The sequence below is a fragment of the Staurois parvus genome, unplaced genomic scaffold (genome assembly GCF_062004578.1).
Source record: "Staurois parvus isolate SC_StPar_1 unplaced genomic scaffold, SC_StPar_1.0 ptg000196l, whole genome shotgun sequence".
Classification (NCBI taxonomy): domain Eukaryota; kingdom Metazoa; phylum Chordata; class Amphibia; order Anura; family Ranidae; genus Staurois; species Staurois parvus.
The window spans coordinates 2,326,963-2,348,182 of record NW_028317992.1 but is presented as its reverse complement, the minus strand read 5'-3'; the positions used below and the strand labels follow the sequence as shown (position 1 = coordinate 2,348,182).

General features: G+C 44.8%; 1 protein-coding gene across 1 annotated transcript in view; it reads left to right on the top strand.

The window, feature by feature from the left end:
- LOC149461619 (kelch-like protein 35) overlaps nucleotides 1-6,461 on the top strand; it is a 63,293-nt gene extending 56,832 nt beyond the window's left edge. Inside the window, exons 5-7 of the mRNA XM_089677996.1 lie at nucleotides 1,027-1,215; nucleotides 1,631-1,819; nucleotides 4,489-6,461. Of these exons, the coding sequence (XP_089534122.1) occupies nucleotides 1,027-1,215; nucleotides 1,631-1,819; nucleotides 4,489-4,677 (567 nt within the window). The 3' untranslated portion in view covers nucleotides 4,678-6,461. The remainder of the gene's footprint in view (nucleotides 1-1,026; nucleotides 1,216-1,630; nucleotides 1,820-4,488) is intronic.
- The last annotated feature ends 14,759 nt before the right edge of the window (nucleotides 6,462-21,220 follow it).

Genomic DNA, 21,220 nt, shown 5'->3' with positions numbered 1-21,220 from the left:
ATCTGTTTTTTTTGAATGTAAGAAAACCCTATTTTTCTTCCATAAAAAAAAACAGAACGGATCAAAAACAGATGTAAATGGACAAAAACAGATGTAAACAGATGAAAAATGGATGTAAATGGACAAAAACAGATGTAAACGGATGAAGAATGGATATAAACCGATGACAAACTGATGTAGGATGGATATAAACCGATGACAAACTGATGTAAACTTATGAAAAACGGATGTAAATTGATGAAAAACTGATGTGAACTGATCTGTTTTTTCGTGGAAAAACCGTGACTGAACGGATGAAAAAAACGAAAGTCCGTGTGAAAGGGGCCTAACGTGGGATGATCACATAGTGCGATTTGGGGCTCTTTCACACAAATGTTCTGATCGGGTCCGCCTGCCTGTTTTTCCGGCGGGCCCGATCGGAACCTCGATTCAACTCTATGGAGATGTGTCCGTTTACACCCGCCGACATCCAATCCAATCCGCCAAAAAGGGACAGATAGGGATCCAATTCCCCTTCCGTCTGTCGGACACACAGTCTGTTTTCATCCGACCGCTGTGCAGCAGCGGAGCGAACACAGAGCAGTCATCCGCTTGATCAGCGGGGATCAGTGGAGAGATCCCCCACTGAGCAAGCGGATCCGCTAAACGGGTCCGCCCCGTGTGAAAGATCCCTAATATACTCCCTGAAAATACTTTGGGAGATAACAATGTATATTTAGCAATTAGCTTTTATATCCCGGTCAGGGGCGGACTGACCATTCGAGCACTAGGGCAATGCCCGAGGGCCCGGGTCAGTAGGGGGCCCCATGAGATGCCCCTGGTACCTTTCATTGGCTTTTTAATAGGCTTTTTTGGGTGTGGGCGAGGACACAGGGGCCCTACGATCCCCTATTGCCCGGGGGCCCCATGAGTTGTCAGTCCGCCCCTGATTCCGGTCGTCTTTCTAAATGTGTTGATTGTTCAAAAGGGATCTATTTTCCTTGCATAATAAACAAACAATGAATGTATCCCACTTTGATTTCCTAGATCTACGCTGTTGGTGGCTTTGATGGAATGAAAAGGTTGTCCACGGTGGAACGCTACAACACATTCTCTAACACCTGGATCCCAGGAACTCCCATGTTGGAAGCTGTGAGCTCCGCAGCAGTGGTGACCTGTATGAACAAGCTCTATGTCATTGGAGGAGCAGTAGAGGATTATGGGAACACAGACAAGGTGCGAAGATCAGTTCTATAAAGGCCACCAGGTTCTCCACTCCCAACATAAGCAAATTGATTGACAATGTCTGAAGAATACCAGTTTTATATGGATTTAGTAAGCTCACATATACTGTATCAATGAGTGATACCAATCTTACAGGGATTCCCAGTGGAAGATATTCCCAATTGTAAAAAGTTGGATTTCATGACACTTTTGGTCCCGTGACATTGGCCACCAGGACAAGCCTCCATTCATTGCTCATGTGTTCCAAGTGAATGCTTAAAACATGCACACATCTGCTGTTCCTTAGCCTGTGGTCAATATCTCCAGATCAGCAGCATATAGTAGTTTACAAAAATGTTGTCAGATCCTTGTAATATATACTTGAAACTTCTTTTTTTAACCAAGTTGAACTTTTATTTCTTTCCAGGTCCAGTGCTACGATCCTGAAGAAGACAAATGGGCTTACCAGTCTGCATCACCCTTCTCCCAGAGGTGTATCGGTGCTGTTGAGTTGGATGAAATGATCTACGTTGTTGGGGGTTTGTTGAGCACAATATTCAAATACAACCCAAAATCAGATGAATGGAGTGAAGCCGCCTCCCTGCCCAGCGCTCTGGTGAGAGTACCATCTGTCATTTATTTAACTAATAATCGTAGGCATTGGTTTTGTACATACTGTAGCTACATTGGTCCAGCTTGTACCAATGTAAGTAGGCATAGAACATACCTGGAAGATCTCCCTGGAAGATCCGCCTGGAAGATGACTTTGGAAGATCCTCCTGGAAGATGCCCCTGGAAGATCCTCCTGGAAGATGCCCCTGGAAGATGCCCCTAGAAGATGACTCTGGAAGATCCTCCTGGAAGATCCCCCTGGAAGATGCCCCTGGAACTCACTGAAGTAGATATCACTACTGCAGCGATCTCCACTTGCTCCTGGGTCCTGTGCTGAGCGACTGCACCTCTGCTTACTGAGCACAGGAGCTCGGCCACCCAACATGTTCCCAAGGGGACAGAAGAGTTCTCTGCTTCTGCATTAGCTATATACCTATACTGAAGCCGTCATAATGTAGCAGTAGGTGGACACAGAAGCATATTTTTCACAGGGTTGGTTGCTGGTTTTTTTAATTGATCATCTAGTACAACACAATAATTAAAAACTGTTAAAGTGATTGTAAAGGCAGATTTTTTTTTTCACGTGCTCTGTGCAATGGTTTAGCACAGAGCAGTCCCGATCCTCTTCTTCTCCTGTCCCTCGCCAGTGCTTCTGGCCCCTCCCTCCTGCCAATTGCCTCCATAGCAAGCAGCTTGCTATGGGAGCACCAGAGCAGGCTCGCACCCGAGCCGCTGCTCTGTGCATCCATTCACATACAGATGCGGCTTGGCCCCACCCCCATTCTCTCCTCATTGGCTCACTGCCTGTGATTGACAGTAGCGGGAGCCAAAGTTTCAGCCACTGAAGGGGGGGGGGGTCCTTTTAAAATGGAGGATCTAATTGAAGCCCACAATTCAAGCAGGTAGGCATTGTACTTGCAACTGCATTTTTTTAAATCTTACCCCCAGGGGAGTATTTATCACAAGGCAAACAAGGCAGCATTTTTCAGGGGGACACAAGCAGCATGGGGACCAGGTGGGATCTGAAAGAGGCTGCGGGCTGCTTGATGGTGTATGCAGAGCCCCGACTCTCGTTCCCGGGGATGTCCAGAGCTGTGAAGGGGAGTGTCTTTCTCTCTGTTACTGGGAAGGGGGTGTGTTGGTCGGTGTCAGGCTATCTCCGCCGGGGGACGTCTGATTTTTGTGTGGCCTAGGGCAGCAAAAAACCTAAAGACACCACTGCTTACCCCCACTTTCCTGTTATAGTAGCTGTGCAGGTTGGTTTATTATGAGTGCACAGTTCATTAGGTAAGAAAGGCCGAGGTACTCATTAATCGGCACACACAGGCAGACCTGGTGAGAAACGCCCTCCTATCTTCCTCTACATTTGGATATGTAGCACCCTCTTAATGCAGCTAGGGGGAGCAACACCCCAATGGTTAGTCAGGAGCTGGTTAGCAGCTCAGGTGTAATAGCCACACTCTAGTCAAATTGTGGTCAGGGCTGAAAGTATCTGCAGGCCAGCCCCTCTGAAATTTCCCTCTGCTCTGAGGATTTCGGAGGAGGGCCTTGGAGGCAGTGGGTGGATCTGAAAAGTGGTTGGCTACACTCTTGAGGGACCTCAGCCAATCCCCAACAGAAGGCTTGGCAAGGGGCTGAAACTTCCTTAATAGTATAAGAGCCTACTCAGTAGGGGGAGGAGTGATGGGGGAGTGTGGAGAGTCAGGTATGAAGATGTCATGCTGGAGGAGGAAGGCTGTCAGGAGGCCTAGTGAGATGGGGCTTGCCTGAGAGTCTGTGAGTGAGTACACCTGCGCTCCCTGGGCTGGGCGGATAGGGGAAGGAGCACTCTAGTGGGAAACTAGATTAGCCCCCTACTAGTGACTGGTCACCTCGATTAAAGGGACAGGAGCCAGATTCCCTGCTCAGGAAGAAAGTCTCCAGATTGCTAGGTGAAGAGGAGTTCATCTAGGGTCTGGGGTGGTACAACTAGGAACTGCTAGCTAGCACTCCAACAGAGACTGCATCAGAGAGGAGAAGCTTGTGAATAGTTCAGGAAGGTGTCCTCAGATTGCTGGGTGAAGAAGAGTTCATCTAGGGTCTGGGGTGGTACAACTAGAAACTGCTGATGGCTAGCACTCCAACAGAGACTGCATCAGAGAGGAGAAGCTTGTGAATAGTTCAGGAAGGTGTCCTCAGATTGCTGGGTGAAGAAGAGTTCATCTAGGGTATGGGGTGGTACAACTAGGAACTGCTAGCTAGCACTCCAACAGAGACTGCATCAGAGAGGAGAAACTTGTGAATAGTTCAGGAAGTTGTCCTCAGATATCGGTTCCCTTGGGCATCCTATACCCCCTTACCCTATCCAAGTTCTAATTCCCTCAATAAAATAACGGAACCAACGCCCAAGGACTGATTTCTGCCTCTGAATGCAAGCTTTTGTGGAAAATGCTGAATGACTGGCTGTGCAGGACTATAGGGGGACCCAAATTCATCAGCAATCCCTAAGGGGGTAGTGCTACAGATACTTTGAATGAGGGGTGTGGCTGTTACTCAGCTCTGCAAACACAGAGCACTGGAGTAGCAGAACAAGAAGCTGCATTTTTCTTTAGGCAAAATGGTATTTGTAAGCAAAAATCAAATGTGTTATCAGATTTTTCTTTCGCTAATTAAAACAAAAATTCTGATTTGTAGGAGAGCTGCGGAGTGACCGTTTGCGGTGGGAAAATTTACATCATGGGCGGACGGGATGAAAACGGAGAAGGAACCGAAAAATCTTTTGTGTACGACCCGAAAACAGGACAAGTTAATGTGGAGCCCCCTCTACAACGCTGTACCAGCTATCACGGCTGTGTTACCATCTTACACAGGCCAGAGCCATAATGTGTTATTTAAGACCCTCATCCCGTGCCAAAAACACAGTGACCTCTGGTTTACGGACTTACTAAAACTGTAAATGTTATTTTCATTGATAGTCAATGTTTCCCAAGCCGATAGGTGCATCTATTTTGGTATGTACTCATGTGCAGATTATAGACAGGTGTGTAATGTACACCATTTTGTTGTACTATTATTTTATATAGAAATTATTTGTGCTGTGTGGTATTGTCAGAAGCGTGGTAAGGTTGGGCATTTATTAAAACCAGAAAATCGTGCAATCCAGTGGCAAAGAATTGGATCAAGCAACTGTACTATGACACAGAAAACTGAAGAGACTGTAAAAGGCCGAATACACTATTGTAACTGGCCAGGAGATTCTTTTCAACACGAGGAGTGAATACGGAGAATATTCAAATTCTGAAAGAAACAGTGCTGGTTTTCTGCACAGAATTTTATTGCATTTTGTTCAAATGCCCAAAAATGAGAGACAACCGCAGAATGAACAAGCTGCATGTAATCTGATCCTTGTGGGTAATCAGTTGTTTTAATAAATTTTAATGTTTTCCTGGAGCCTGATAATGATAGATAAATGGCTATCTAGAAGGACATGACAGCAAATGACACATCTGGAACTCGTGAATTCTGGCCATGTTTTGTCTGATATGTTGATTTCCTATGATTTCCAGCTCCATCTAGTGGCTAATACTGTATTATGGCCACTACATGGAGCCAGGGCCATGGATAAGGGGGTACCACCAGTCCTCCTGTACGGGGCCCAGGCCAGCTGGGGAGCCCAGACGGCTGGGTGAATTGGATGTGGGTAAGGAGGGTGATCAGCACAGCGGGGGGGCAATTACTGGAACTGTTCCCCTGTATGGTTCCCTCTGCAGGAGCTGAAAACTGGCTCTTTCCTCTCTCCCTCCCGCTGATTTTTAGCTGCTGCAGAGAGCCATACAGGGGATTGGTACGAGTAATTTTCCCTGTACCGCACCCATCACCCTCCCTTTGCCCAGCCCCCCCCCCCGTGTGTCCCCACCCCCTCAGTGCTGCCAGCTTCCCTCCTCTCCTTACCATCGGCAGCTACAAGCACACTACAGGAGTGGGGAAGGGTCCGGTAAATATGTCATATTTACCAGCCCCTTCCTTTTTTTAAATGATCACAATGATTGATTAATACCAATCACTCATTATGTTCATTCATAAATGAGGCATAGTAAACAGTTTTTTTGGGGGGGGAAGGGAGACCTGTTGACTGTATGGGGCCCCGTGGTTTCTAACAGCAGCCCTGCATGGACCTGATGATCATAGGAATTCAACCTATTAAGCAAAATACGGCCAGAATTTGAGAGCTAGGTGAATACTTGTGACATTTGTCCAACTAATTTTTATACCCAGATCCCATAAGTTGCAGTATTTTCCAAAGATACTTTTTTCATGATATGCAGTGGTTTTTTATAAATGCCCTTCTAACATGTTCATCCTTATAGCCACTTAGAACATTGCAGTCTGTCATTTAGCGTGTTTTTTTTAATTTTATTATTATGTTATAATGCGTGTTAATATTTTTTTTATGTATTTGTGGAACTTTTCTTAACTGTGTGCTTTTTGGATCGATGTGCCATATTTTCTACTTTTCGACGCTGCCATGGCTGGACTATGGAGTGTGAACCTTTGTGCTGTCTATTTGTGTGTCGCATTGTTCCCTGTGCAGCCATAGAGCTGGTGTGCAGAGGAATGTGCTGTGTCAATCATAGACTCAACATTAAAAATAAAATATAGAAAAAGTATTCTTTCTTATTTACTAATCCATGTAGACCAGCAGTTCTCAACCTGTGGGTCGCGACCCCTTTGGGGGTCGAACAACCCTTTCACAGGGGTCTCCTAAGACCATCGGAAAACACATATTTCCGATGGTCTTAGGAACCGAGACACCGCTCCTCTATCAGTTTCCGGCGGGTCCGCCCACATGCAGATACGCCCACATTTCCCTGGACGCGATGTGTGCGCGGGATGACATGCCGCCCCTGTCCTCTGGACACATCCCCGGGATCACTCAACAGCTCCGCCTCCTCGCTAGTGATTGGCCGCCGGAACTATAGCTCAGGAGAGGCACACAGGCGGCCAATCACCGGCGAGGAGGAGGAGCCGAGCAGCAGCGTGAAGATCAAAGAAGATCGAGCGAGGGAGCGGCCGGAGAAGGAAGACAGCTGACAGGTAAGTGTCTGTAGCTTGCAGATGGTCCTGCTGCAGCCAGGTATGCTGGCTGTAGATGGGAGAGGGAGGGAGCAAGTCCAGGCTGGAGCAGGAGTCAGCAAGGTAAGTATCATTGGTGTCAGTGGGAGGAATAGTGCCCCATCATTGGTGTCACTAATACCAATGATGGGGCACTATTCCTCCCACTGACACCAACGATGGGGCACTATTCCTCCCACTGACACCAATGATGGGGCACTATTCCTCCCACTGACACCAATGATGGGACACTATTCCTCCCACTGATACCAATGATGGGACACTATTCCTCCCACTGATACCAATGATGGGGCACTATTCCTCCCACTGATACCAATGATGGGGCACTATTCCTCCCACACTGATACCAACGATGGGGCACTATTCCTCCCACTGATACCAATGATGGGGCACTATTCCTCCCACTAATACCAATGATGGGACACTATTCCTCCCACTGATACCAATGATGGGGCACTATTCCTCTCACTGACACCAATGATGGGGCACTATTCCTTCCACTGATACCAATGATAGGGCACTATTCCTCCCACTGATACCAATGATGGGACACTATTCCTCCCACTGATACCAATGATGGGGCACTATTCCTCCCACTGATACCAATGATGGGGCACTATTCCTCCCACACTGATACCAACGATGGGGCACTATTCCTCCCACTGTATACCAATGATGGGACACTATTCCTCCCACTGATACCAATGGTGGGGCACTATTCCTCCCACTGACACCAATGATGGGACACTATTCCTCCCACTGATACCAACGATGGGACACTATTCCTCCCACTGACACCAATGATGGGGCACTATTCCTCCCACTGACACCAATGATGGGGCACTACTCCTCCCACTGACACCAATGATGTGGTACTACTCCTCCCACTGCAAAATTACAGTTATGAATTAGCAACGAAAATAATTTTATGGTTGGGGGTCACCACAACATGAGGAACTGTATTAAAGGGTCGCGGCATTAGGAAGGTTGAGAACCACTGATGTAGACAGGGTGATAAGCAAATTATGGGAAACTTGAAAATACATCAGATCTTTCACATTTGCCTGAATTTGGCCAACTTATATTTGCAGAATTATGATCCTCAAAGATATGAAACATATCCATATAGAAGCCTTTGTCAACCGAGCTGCTATCTGGATTCATTAGGGGTGCCATTGTTTGATGGTGTAACACAGAGGAGCTCGACCCTTAGAAGAGCGAAGGCCACTTATGTAATTTGGTAACCAGGCCGCAATGAAATTAAATTGTTCAGGATTTCTTAATTTTTTTATTTTGAATTATTATTATTATTCAAAATTATTATTATTATACAGGATTTATATAGCACCAACGGTTTGCTCAGCTCTTTACAATATAAGGGAGACAGTACAATTACAATACATTTCAGTACAGAAGGAATAGGAGGGCCCGGCTCATGGAGCTTACAATCTAAAGGAAGGGGGAGGTGATACAAAAGGTGACAGCTGCGGGGGATGATCTGGCGGAGGTGATTCAAGTACAGTTCTTAGGTGGAGGTGGGGTAGGCTTCCCTGAAGAAGTGAGTTTTCAAAGATCGCTTAAAGGCAGACAGGGTGGGGGCTGACCGGACATGCTGTGGTAGGGAGTTCCCCAGAATTTGGGAGAGGCTCTGGAGAAGTCCTGGAGGCGAGCGTAAGAGGAGGTAAGGAGGGAGCTAGAGAGGAGGATTGCAAGGGAGGAGCGGAGTGGGCGATTTGGGCGGTATCTGTGGATGAGGTCGGTGATGTAGCTAGGGAAGTGTTGTGGATGGCTTTGTAAGCTGTGGTTAGTATTTTGAATTTTATACGTTGGGTTAGTGGAAGCCAGTGAAGGGATTGGCAGAGAGGGGCAGCAGTCGCTGATCGGTTGGTAAGGTGTATGAGTCTGGCAGCAGCATTCATAATAGCCACTAAATTCCAGGGACAGGGAGAGGAGGAGAAGCAAGCTTTCATCAGTTGCAGAAGGAAAAAAGGGGTGTGCAAGTGTAAAACAGAATGTGACAGTTAGTCCGCATGGGTCCCATGGGGCATGGGGTAGGGTCACCATTGCGACCCTTGATACTACACCAGTAGTTGGAGGCGTATGGTAAACACACGTCACGTCTGAACTATGGAGTTTTACTGCCTCCCCAAACGGCAAATATAAATGAGCCCTTTCTGTCCTGATAGGGCTTATTTCACACTGATGCACTGAGGTTTACCCCCCACTGCGAGGGCAGTGCAGTGCAGTGCGCCTTAGGGTTAAGTGCATTTTGCCATAGATTTCTATTCTATCTTGCAGATGTGGTGCACTTTTTGAAAGTGCACCAAACTTCTGCATTCAGTTTGAGGTGGAGAGCCACATCAGAGGGCTCCGAGGGCCACATGTGGCTTCACAGAAATGAAAGTATCTTCTGCTCGATCATGCATCCCTGGCACAGAGACCAACAACGACAGCCAGTGTGAGTAAGCAAAATCCCCAAAAGGGATTATTAGATGTGCCCTTGTGGCTGGAAAAGATTAAAAAATCATAGTGTGCATAAATCACCAGAGCCAGATAGCTTACACCAGGGGTGGGGAAACTTTTTGACTTGAGGGCTCATATATTGGACCCGAGGGCTGGACCAAGAGTAGATGAATGATGTGTATGTGTCATCCATAGTAAGTATAGTAATATTCCCCCATAGTAAGCATAGTAATTAATCCCCCATATAGTAATTCATCCCCCATAGTAATTCATCCCCCATAGTAATTCATCCCCCATATAGTAATTCATCCCCCATAGTAATTCATCCCCCATAGTAATTCATCCCCCATATAGTAATTCATCCCCCATAGTAATTCATCCCCCATAGTAATTCGTCCCCCATAGTAATTCGTCCCCCATATAGTAATTCGTCCCCCATATAGTAATTCGTCCCCCATAGTAATTCATCCCCCATAGTAATTCATCCCCCATATAGTAATTCATCCCCCATAGTAATTCATCCCCCATAGTAATTCATCCCCCATAGTAATTCATCCCCCATATAGTAATTCATCCCCCATAGTAATTCATCCCCCATAGTAATTCATCCCCCATATAGTAATTCCTCCCCCATATAGTAATTCATCCCCCATAGTAATTCATCCCCCATAGTAATTCATCCCCCATATAGTAATGCATCCCCCATATAGTAATTCATCCCCCATAGTAATTCATCCCCCATATAGTAATTCATCCCCCATAGTAATTCATCCCCCATAGTAATTCATCCCCCATATAGTAATCCATCCCCCCTATAGTAATTCATCCCCCATATAGTAATTCCTCCCCCATATAGTAATTCATCCCCCATAGTAATTCATCCCCGATAGTAATTCATCCCCCATATAGTAATTCATCCCCCATAGTAATTCATCCCCCATATAGTAATTCATCCCCCATATAGTAATTCATCCCCCATAGTAATTAATCCCCCATAGTAATTAATCCCCCATAGTAATTCATCCCCCATATAGTAATTCATCCCCCATAGTAATTCATCCCCCATATAGTAATTCATCCCCCATAGTAATTCATCCCCCATAGTAATTCATCCCCCATATAGTAATTCATCCCCCATAGTAATTCATCCCCCATATTAATTCATTCCCCATATTAAGTCCCCAAGTCAACCTGTGTCAATTCACTTACCTTTGCTCCGCGCGTTCCTCTCGCCGTGTTCCCGCTCCGTTCCGGTGTAGCATGAAAATCTGTCTCCTATGAGGATCTGTCCCCCTCGACGTATCTGCGCATGTGCCAGTTTCAGGCAATAGCAGCCGATCAGCGATCTCCGGCACATGCGCAGATACGTCGATGGGGACAGATCCTCATAGGAGACAGATTTTCATGCCACACCGGTCTTCAGGGCGGACTGTGAGAGGAGCCTAGCGGGAGCCTAGCTCCGCGGGCCGGATTAAAAGGTCCGCCGGGCCGTACACCTCAGGCACCAGATGAAATGTCCTCTTCACCTAGCTGCCTGAGGGAATCCCTGAGCAAGGGGGCTCAGAAACTGCCACTTCAAATCAACAGTCCCAGATGGGGAATAGTCAGGTTTACCACCAGAATCCCCTCTCCCCTTGTCCGGCCCAGGGTGTGTGGGTTGGTGGCTGTCTTCAGGACTTACGCTAGGCTGGCTCCCTCCTACTTTCCAGGCTATCCTCTCTCAGGAGTTGGTTCAGGCAGAGAGATCCTCCCTTCCATCTCCTACCTGCAGACAGGCCTCTCTCCTGGGCCCCCTCCCAGGCTTCATACTCCAGCCTTCTCACTCCACCCTTCTTCCACCCGGCACTACTCCTGCTGCTGACCAGGCTCTCTCATATTTAAGGGCTGTCCCTGCTCCATGCCAAACCTCCTGCTTGGGGATCAGTCAAGATCCCTTAAGTATGCAGATCAGCCCCTCCTCACTCCCACCCACTGCCTTCTAGAAACTTCTCAAGCTTCTAGAGTAGGGGGAGGTATCAGGGAACTAACTTGCAGAGCCCTCAGCCCTGACCTAAAGTGAACCTGGCTGACTTATCTCAGGCCGACTCACACCAGGCTGCTATCCAGCCTCTATCTAAAAAAAAAAAAATATCTGGCTCCCCCTAGATAATTAGAGGGGCGCTACACTAACATCAATAGGAAGGAATGATAAGGGATCATACTCAAGAATTTTTTGATGAAAATAGTATCTTTAGTAGTATCCAACATGGATCTATGAAAGACCGTTCTTGCCATTGCCAGACCATCCTTTTAACACTCTATGAGGAGGTGAGCTGTAACGTGGATAGAGGAAGGCATGTAGATATAGTTTACCTAGATTTCGCTAAGACATTTGAAACAGTATCCCCCAAAAAAGATTATATTACAAATAAAGGTCTTTTGGCATTGATGATATTACATATACCTGATAGAAAACTGGTTACCGGAGCTTATCCAGAGGGTGGTGATTATACGCATTTTTTCTGAATTGCGATCAGGGTGCCCTAGGGCTCTGTCCTTGGACCAATTCTATTTACGTAAATACATATGATTGTGCCTGCTTCACTTCCAGGCGCGTAGTGTGCCCCTCCTGTGTCCGATGTTTTATTGTTACAGGTAACCAGGTATCATGTGTTTGCGAATGGGCCTCTGCCCACTATTCAAAATAATTTGGAATAATTGTCCTATATTATAGATATATGATGAAATGAGACATGTAAATACCTTCTGTTGTAACTAAACTCTGCTGTGTTACCTACAAAGGGTATTCAGAGCACATTTGTGGTCTTATTAACCAACATACCTAATAGTAATCACTAGATGGCAATGTAAGAGCATATCTAGTGCTTGTGCATTAGCCATTTTCCCATGTGGACTGCTGGTAATCTCAGGCCTCATTCACACCAGGACGCTGTATTATTATTATTATACAGGATTTATATAGTGCCAACAGTTTGCTCAGCGCTGTACATTATAAAGGGAGACAGTACACGAGACAGCACAGTAACAATACGAGGGGTTCGAGGGCCCTGCTCCTTGGAGCCTACAATCTAGGAGATAGGTGCAATCTATGTTTTACACACTCCTATTGATCTCTGTGTAACGTGTTTTGCTGGAGACGGCATCAAAGGTGCAATAAGTGAAACTTTTTGTAACACATTGCAACAAAACCAACAAGTGCAAATGTGAACAGGGCCTTACTGTGAAGTCTAGCAGGACCGCGTCGCCTTTTTTTTAAAAGTCCACACATTTTCTTATTGTACCCCCCCCCTTCCTTTCTTGAAGGCCCATCAACACATTTTGCACTATTTGGCTGCAAATGCTGTTCCATACTGTATGTACTTTATAAACAAATTATTCATGATTCTTTAAGTGTGGTATAAAATCAACAGAAAATCAGGAGACTTGTTAAAAAACAGAAAAACAGATATACTGCAGCCAAAGCAAAAGAATGATTATACCACCTTGAGGGCCAGTTCACACTACATGCGTTTCAGCTGCTTTTTTTCTGCATCCAAAATGCACAGAAAGTAGGTTATATGGTTGTCAATGTCATAGTTCACATCATTGCTCACAGTTCCAGTGCGTTCCAGTTGCACAGGCTGCATTTTTTCTGTACAGAACTGTACTTGAACGCGGTAAAACACATCAAAAACACACCGGAATGCACTGGAACGCACCAAAGCGCACCAAAAATACACTGGAATGCACATGTCCCTTTTTAAATTGAAGAAAAAGAGAGGGGGAAAAAATGAACTGGAATGCATAAAAAACTCATTGGAACGCGTCACAAACGCATCAAAAACGCACTGGAATGCACCAAAAATGCACCGGAACATGCCAAAAACACATCTAAAATGCACATACAAAATACGCATCAGTAACGTATCTGGACTGCGTTTCTATAGTGTGTACTGGCCCTGAGACCAGTTTCTTCTGCAGATTTTCTCTGGTGATAATGGTTACGTTTTGAGTGACTTAAAGCTTTCCGTCCACTTTAAATAGTTTGCTTGGGTCCAGATGGCTCAAATGAACTATTTCTTTATGTAACGGTGTGGCTGTTGAGTGCACTCCAATATACTGTAGTAGTATTAGCCACACGCAGTAAGCGGTGCTGTGTTGCAGCCAGGGGCGGACTGACAACTCATGGGGCCCCTGGGCAATAGGGGATCATGGGGCCCCTGTGTCCTTGCCCAAACTCAAAAAAGCCTATGAAAAAGGTACCAGGGGCATCTCATGGGGCCCCCTACTGACCCCGGGCCCTCGGGCAGTGCCCGAGTTTCCAAATGGTCAGTCCGCCCCTGGTTCCAGCAGCATAAATATTCTCTTACCCCATGATATATAACCACAGTAATCTCTCCTGAGTGGTTGCCCTTTGCTCTCTTATCCCTCTGAGGTACCACCACCCCTCCATCTCTTCAAGTTATTTTTCCGCCTATACAGTATGTATGTGCCCAAGTTGTTGACTCATTTATTCTCCCTTTTGCATAACCCCCATCCTCCACACATACTGTACACTTTTCTTGCCTGTCTCTTTCCTTAAGCTGGCTGAGCACCCATTTTCTATTTCTATTTTAGTGATACCAAACCTCTTGCTTGCCTCTTTTAATGAATTTCCACCTTCTCCTCCCCTTGTTCTTTTTTGCTAAGTTGTCAACTTCTCTCCCTCTTCTCTTTTGCCATGTTTATATATATATATATATATTCAAACTGCAAGGAGCACCAAACACATGTGATAAGAGTCTAAATATGCATTTTATTAATATACAGATGACAAAAGAATAAACACAAGGAGAAGTCCCCTGAGTCACATTGGCTTCTTGTGGTTATACTTTTGCCAGTTGTGGATCTGGTTTGCTACTCTGGGGTGATCCTACATCAAATATGGCCACTGGAGAGCCTCTGTTGCCCAGGAACTTCTGTTCAACAACCACTATGGCCACTGGAGTTTCTGTGCCACACTCAATATGGCCCAAGAAGACTTCCTTCCTTTCTAACCAAGGAACACAAACTGTAATCTCAAGAGTGACCCCTATCTGACCACCTTGTGAAGTCAAACAGTTTTACTGCCATCTAGTGTAAAGTTGGCAGTTTAATAAAACAAAATAAGCACCATTTATTCAGAAAAACTACTTTATCAAAAAAATTTAATTATAAGAGTATAATATATATATATCTATATATAAAGTGTAATTTACCTTGATCTTTTTTGTGATACATAGAAAAATGCTAAGAACCATTATAATTTTTATAGCCCATATTCTTTCATTCCAATGCACAGCTCCCAAGTAGTTCTCTCCAGATGCTGTAAACCGCAGGGACACTGGACCATATAGACCACACCTTTCAGTGTTACAAGAAATGAAATCTCGAAAATAGCCACTTTCCTAGACAGAAAAGGTTTTTTTTTGGATGAGGGAAGTGCCAAAGTTACAGGTACACTAGGAAGAACAAGGGAACATTTTGTGATAACTAGAACTAATAAATGATATAAAGATGTGGTCTATATGCTCTAGTGTCCCTGCAGTTTACAGTACATTGGGACAACTACTCAAAAGCTGGGCATTAGAAATGAAGAACATGTGCACAATATCAGGAAGGGCTATAAAAATCATAATGTTTCCATCTCCAAATACTGGAAGTGTCTGTATGAGAGGAGGATATAAAGAAAACAGATTTTATTACTCCTCTGGGACTGTATGAAGTCAACTGGATGCCTTTCACCTTAATCAACGCTCGTACCACCTTTCAGTTATTCATGGAGAGATGCCTGGGGGACTTTAACTTCGGCACAGCCCTCATGTATTTGGATGATATTATCATTTTCTCAAAGACCTTTGAGGACCATATCAGTCATCTTGATCAGGTTCTTACTCAGCTGGTGCAGTATGGGATTAAGTTAAAGCCTGCCAAGTGTCACCTGATGCAGACTTGAATACATAGGTCATGTGGTAGAGGCTGGAGAGGTGTCTCCTGATACAGCCAATATTCAGACAGTGGGAGAGTGGCTGATTCCAAAGACCATCATGGAACTTCCCCTTCCTGGGGCTGGTGGGGTGCTATGAGTATTTCATTCCAAAATTGTCACAGATTGCTGCTCCCCCTCACACAAAAGGGCACAATGGAGCGAACTCCACACAATTAGAGTTCTTTCAAATTTGAACTCTGGGCTCTGGCAGTTCTTTCAGATTGGAACTCTGGGCTCTGGTCTGGGTCATTGAAAAGTTTGGTAAGAATCTAATCTGGGGACAAGAGGACATTTTCACAAACATCAATCAAATGACCTACCTAGAGACAGCTAAATTGCGAGCCTTTGAACAAAGATGGGTAGCCAGATTATCCTGTTTTGATAACATGATTCATTATACGCCTGTATGACAAGAATGTAATGTGGATGCACTGTCCCAACAAGGGGATATGGATTAGTCCTTAAAGAAGTCTAAAGTCGTTACCTCAGGAGTAACATCAGCAAGTTTAATGGATGGGTTGGCTATTCAAAGGAAGCAAAGTTCTCAATCAGTGACTGAGAGCTACCCCTTGAATGAATGGGCTAACTTGCAACAGCAGGATCCTGGCATCTCAGAAATGTGAAGGTTTCTACCAAGGAAGAAATGCAACGTGAGCGAAATAGACTTTCGGGTGCTGAAAAGTAACTGCTCCAGCAGTGGGACTCAAGAAGCACAATGAATTGGTATAGCTTACGGTCCAAATCCTACACAACACAAATGAGCATTTTTGAGCAGGTCCTATGGAGGCCTATGCTAAGTGATACTTCTACTGCTTGGGGTTAGCTGACTGGGTACATTGAGCCTCTCAGGAATGTCAGAAGTGTGGGAAACCACAAAGAATTATTTGACTATGGCTTGAGAGTGGCTGAATCTGCCTCAGGGTGTCGATATGCTCTAGCATTCATTGACCACTTTTCAACGCTTGCTGTTGTGGTCCTCACACAAGAATGAAGTGTTACTAAACCCACAACAGTACAATCAGCCTGTATATGCAATAAAGCATGCTTGTTATACTAACTGTGGAACCTAAGGGGTTAATCTTCTGTACTGTGTAAAAAGCCTGTTTTTTCCGGTCTTCTCTGAACCTCCCCTTCTTTTATTGTCCCCAATCCATCTGCCATAGTTAGAGCAGAAATGGTAAGTCTGCACATGCTCTGTTTGGTTTATATTGCTAGAGAGTTTTTTTGGGGGGAAGAGCACATGTGATCAGCACAAGGTCAATCAGCACTGTCCAGACAGAGGGTCAGGGGTCATGCAGCCTCATAGGACAGTCAGAGGAGAATGAAAAGTCCTCCTGCAACATTAAACGGTGATCGGTTGGACACTGTTAGAAGTCACAAGACTGCTATATACTGCTGAGGAGAAAAGGTATTTATCAGTTTATATTTATTAAAATAATTACATTTCCTTGTCCTGAGTACTGTGGAAGACTGGATATAGTGAATGCAGGGTCCTGGGTTTAGAAACACTTTAAACAGTTGTCATCATCTAAAATACCTATTCCACCCTTACTTGGTGCCCATCATTCTACCAACGCACCTCACATCTAGAAACTATCCTGAATCAGGATTAAAGCCCACAATAAAACCCTCCAATAGATGACCTCTGATTCCCCGGTCACACCGGTGTGAATTTTCATGAGATTTGATCATTTCAAATTGCATGATAAGTCGCACTCTAGAAGCGGTCAAATTCATGCACTACTTTTTGCAAGTCCAGGTGTGACTTGCATATACAGTTGTGTTCAAAATAATAGCAGTGTTGAAAAAAGTGAATAAAGCTCAAAATCCTTCTAATAGCTTTTATTTCCATCCACACAAATGCATTGGGAACACTACACATTCTATTCCAAATCAAAACATAAAGAAAAATAGATCAAATTTGTGTTGTTCCTCTAAAAAAATTGAAGAAAAGTGAATATTAGACGGTTCAAAAAAATAGCAGTGTTTGTATTCTTCTTTACAAACTCAAACATTCACTATATAAACTGAAAAATGTTTGAAGATTTTGCTTTCCTTTGAATGACTTCATGAATATTTGGTTGTAGTCGCACTGTTTCTGAGAACTGCTGTACATCTGTGTTGTATGGAGTCACCCAACTTCTGGCCCCTGTGATCAGGTATTCCAGCCCAGGATGATTGGACTACATTCCACAGTTCTTCTCTATTTCTTGGTTTTGCCTCAGAAACTGCATTTTTGATGTCACCCCACAAGTTTTCTATTGGATTAAGATCCGGGGATTGGGCTGGCCACTCCATAACGTCAATCTTGTTGGTCTGGAACCAAGATGTTGCACGTTTACTGGTGTGTTTGGGGTCGTTGTCTTGTTGGAACACCCATTTCAAGGGCATTTCCTCTTCAGCATAAGGCAGCATGACCTCTTCAAGTATTCTTATGTATTCAGACTGATCCATAATCCCTGGTATGCGATAAATAGGCCCAACACCGTAGTATGAGAAACATCCCCATATCATGATGCTTGCACCACCATGCTTCACTGTCTTCACAGTGTACTGTGGCTTGAATTCAGTGTTTGGGGGTCGCCTGACAAACTGTCTCCGGCCACTAGACCCAAAAAGAACAATCTTACTTTCATCAGTCCACAAAATGTTGCGCCATTTCTCTTTAGGACAGTCAATGTGCTCTTTGGCAAATTGTAACCTCTTCAGCACATGTCTTTTTTTCAACAGTGGGACTTTGCGGGGACTTCTTGCAGATAGCTTGGCTTCACATAGGCGTCTTCTAATTGTAACAGTCCTCACAGGGAACTTTACACCTTCTTTCATCTTCCTGGAGCTGATTGTTGGCTGAGTCCTTGCCATTTTGGCTATTCTTCTATCCATTCGAATGGTAGTTTTTCGCTTTCTTCCACGTCTTTCAGGTTTTGGTTACCATTTTAAAGCATTTGCCATCATTTTAGCTGAGCAGTCTATCATTTTCTGCACTTCTTTATATGTTTTCCACTCTCCAATCCACTTTCTAATCAAGGTACGCTGTTCTTCTAAACAATGTCTGGAACGACCCATTTTCCTCAGAATTTCAAAGAGAAATGCACTGTAACCAGCATGTACAACATTTGCTGCCTTCCTTCCTTAAATAAGGGCAATAATTGCCACCTGTTTTTCAAAGAATGAATGACCTCACTAATAGAACTCCACACTGCTATTATTTTGAACATGCCCCTTTCAATGAGTGATTCAATTACACAGAATCAGCAGCATGCATGTCATGACTGTTGGGTCTGTTGGATTTCTATTACTCTACTACACCTGCTAGTAAATAATTTGCCATGTAGAAATATCATTTCTACCAAAAACAGTGATTGATCCGGTTAGTGATGTCTGACTGCTATTATTTTGAACACAACTGTACATCTCTGCATGAAGTTGCACAGATGTCTTCCAAGTCGCACTTGCATCCCACTTTGAAACTGCGAATTCAAGTGAAGTCACACGATTTCAAAGTCAGATTCGGTGTGACCAAAGAGTAAAACAATAAATATTAGGAATTTACCATTGTTCAAAAACAAATTCATATAGCAGCCATTAGGAAAGTCTCTAGCAGTAGTAAAATGGCAATACTCCTTCTAGTGGGCAAGAAAAATGATAACATCATTTTATGGGTTTATTCAGAAAAGCAGAATAAATATTAACAATCAGATAAAAAAATACATAAAATATATAATATGCAATAGAAATAAACTTAGGAGTCCCTATATAAAAGTAACAAGCAGTTTTAACATGATAAATAACATATTTTAAAATTAAATAGGAAGCAATTTAATTCCAATAGCCCCTTGGTTGCATACAATCAATTTTGTAAATAAACCTTGCTTCTTAGCAGGAAATTTCCTGTCATATTAGACCCCCTCCAAGGAAGGAGGGTTAAAGAAATTTCCTGTAAAAAACAATGTGGATTTACAAACTTGATTAAAGCTGGTTAAAGGTACCTGTTACTTTTATATAAGGACTCCTAAGTTTATTAAGTTTTACTGCATATCATATTTGTTTTATAATTTTATGTACTTGTATCTCATTTTTAATATTTATTCTGCTTTTCTGTATAATCCCATAACATTTTATAATTTTTATCAGCCACTAGATGGAGTATTGCCATTTTACTAGTATTAGAGACTTTCCTAATACTGTAGTTTCTTTTTATTTTTTACAGGTTCTTATTGTATATAGCGCCATCACTTTACGCAGTTTTTTACATATACCGTATTTTTTGCTCCATAAGACGCACCTGACCATAAGACGCACCTAGGTTTTAAAGGCAGAAAACAGGAAAAAATATTCTGAACCAATGGACTGCAGACATAGTACAGGAGATGACCAGAGACTGCGGACACAGTACATGAGATGACCCGAGACTGCGGACATAGTACAGGAGATGACCAGAGACTGCGGACATAGTACAGGAGATGCCCAGAGACTGCGGACATAGTACAGGAGATGCCCAGAGACTGCGGACATAGTACAGGAGATGACCAGAGACTGCAGACATGGTACAGGAGATGCCCAGAGACTGCGGACATAGTACAGGAGATGGCCAGAGACTGCGGACACAGTACAGGGGATGACCAGAGACTGCGGACACAGTACAGGGGATGACCAGAGACTGTGGACACGGTACAGGAGATGACCAGAGACTGCGGACACAGTACATGAGATGACCAGAGACTGCGGACATAGTACAGGAGATGACCAGAGACTGCGGACACAGTATGGGAGATGACCAGAGACTGCAGACACAGTACATGAGATGACCATAGACTGCGGACACAGTACAGGAGATGACCAGAGACTGCGGACACAGTACATGAGATGACCAGAGACTGCGGACATAGTACAGGAGATGACCAGAGACTGCGGACACAGTATGGGAGATGACCAGAGACTGCAGACACAGTACATGAGATGACCAGAGACTGCGGACATAGTACAGGGATGACCAGAGACTGCGGACACAGTACAGGAGATGACCAGAGACTGCGGACATAGTACAGGGATGACCAGAGACTGCGGACACAGTACACGGGATGACCATAGACTGCGGACACAGTACAGGAGATGACCAGAGACTGCGGACACAGTACATGAGATGACCAGAGACTGCGGACATAGTACAGGAGATGACCAGAGACTGCGGACACAGTATGGGAGATGACCAGAGACTGCAGACACAGTACATGAGATGACCAGAGACTGCGGACATAGTACAGGGATGACCAGAGACTGCGGACACAGTACAGGAGATGACCAGAGACTGCGGACATAGTACAGGGATGACCAGAGACTGCGGACAGTACAGGAGATGACCAGAAACTGCCGACACAGTACAGGGATGACCAGAGACTGTGGACAGTACAGGAGATGACTGCTGACCTTTGGGGAGGGGGGGGAGCGGGTACCTGAATTTGACAGGTACCCGCTCTTACTTCTGCGGAGTTGTTCTTTAGTTAGTGTCTGCTTTGCAGCGGGACCGTACCTGTTCCTCTATCCAGCGCCGCACTGTCTTTCCGGCTTCTGTAGTGTCGGCGCTCGGCTTGACAGCCGGGTGCCCAGTGCGCATGAGCGAGAATCGCTGCGCTTTGTGATTGGTCTGGTGGCTTCTGGGACCTGTCATGTGTCCCAGGTACCGCCTTACCATTCACAAAGAGCACCGCCTCTTATGCACTTGGCACCCGGCTGTAAAGCCGAGCACCCACACTACAGAACCTGGGAAGACAGCACTCGGCTTGATAGAGGAACAGGTAAAGTCCCGCTGCAGAGCTGAGCGGCCGGCCCGGTATTCTGACACGG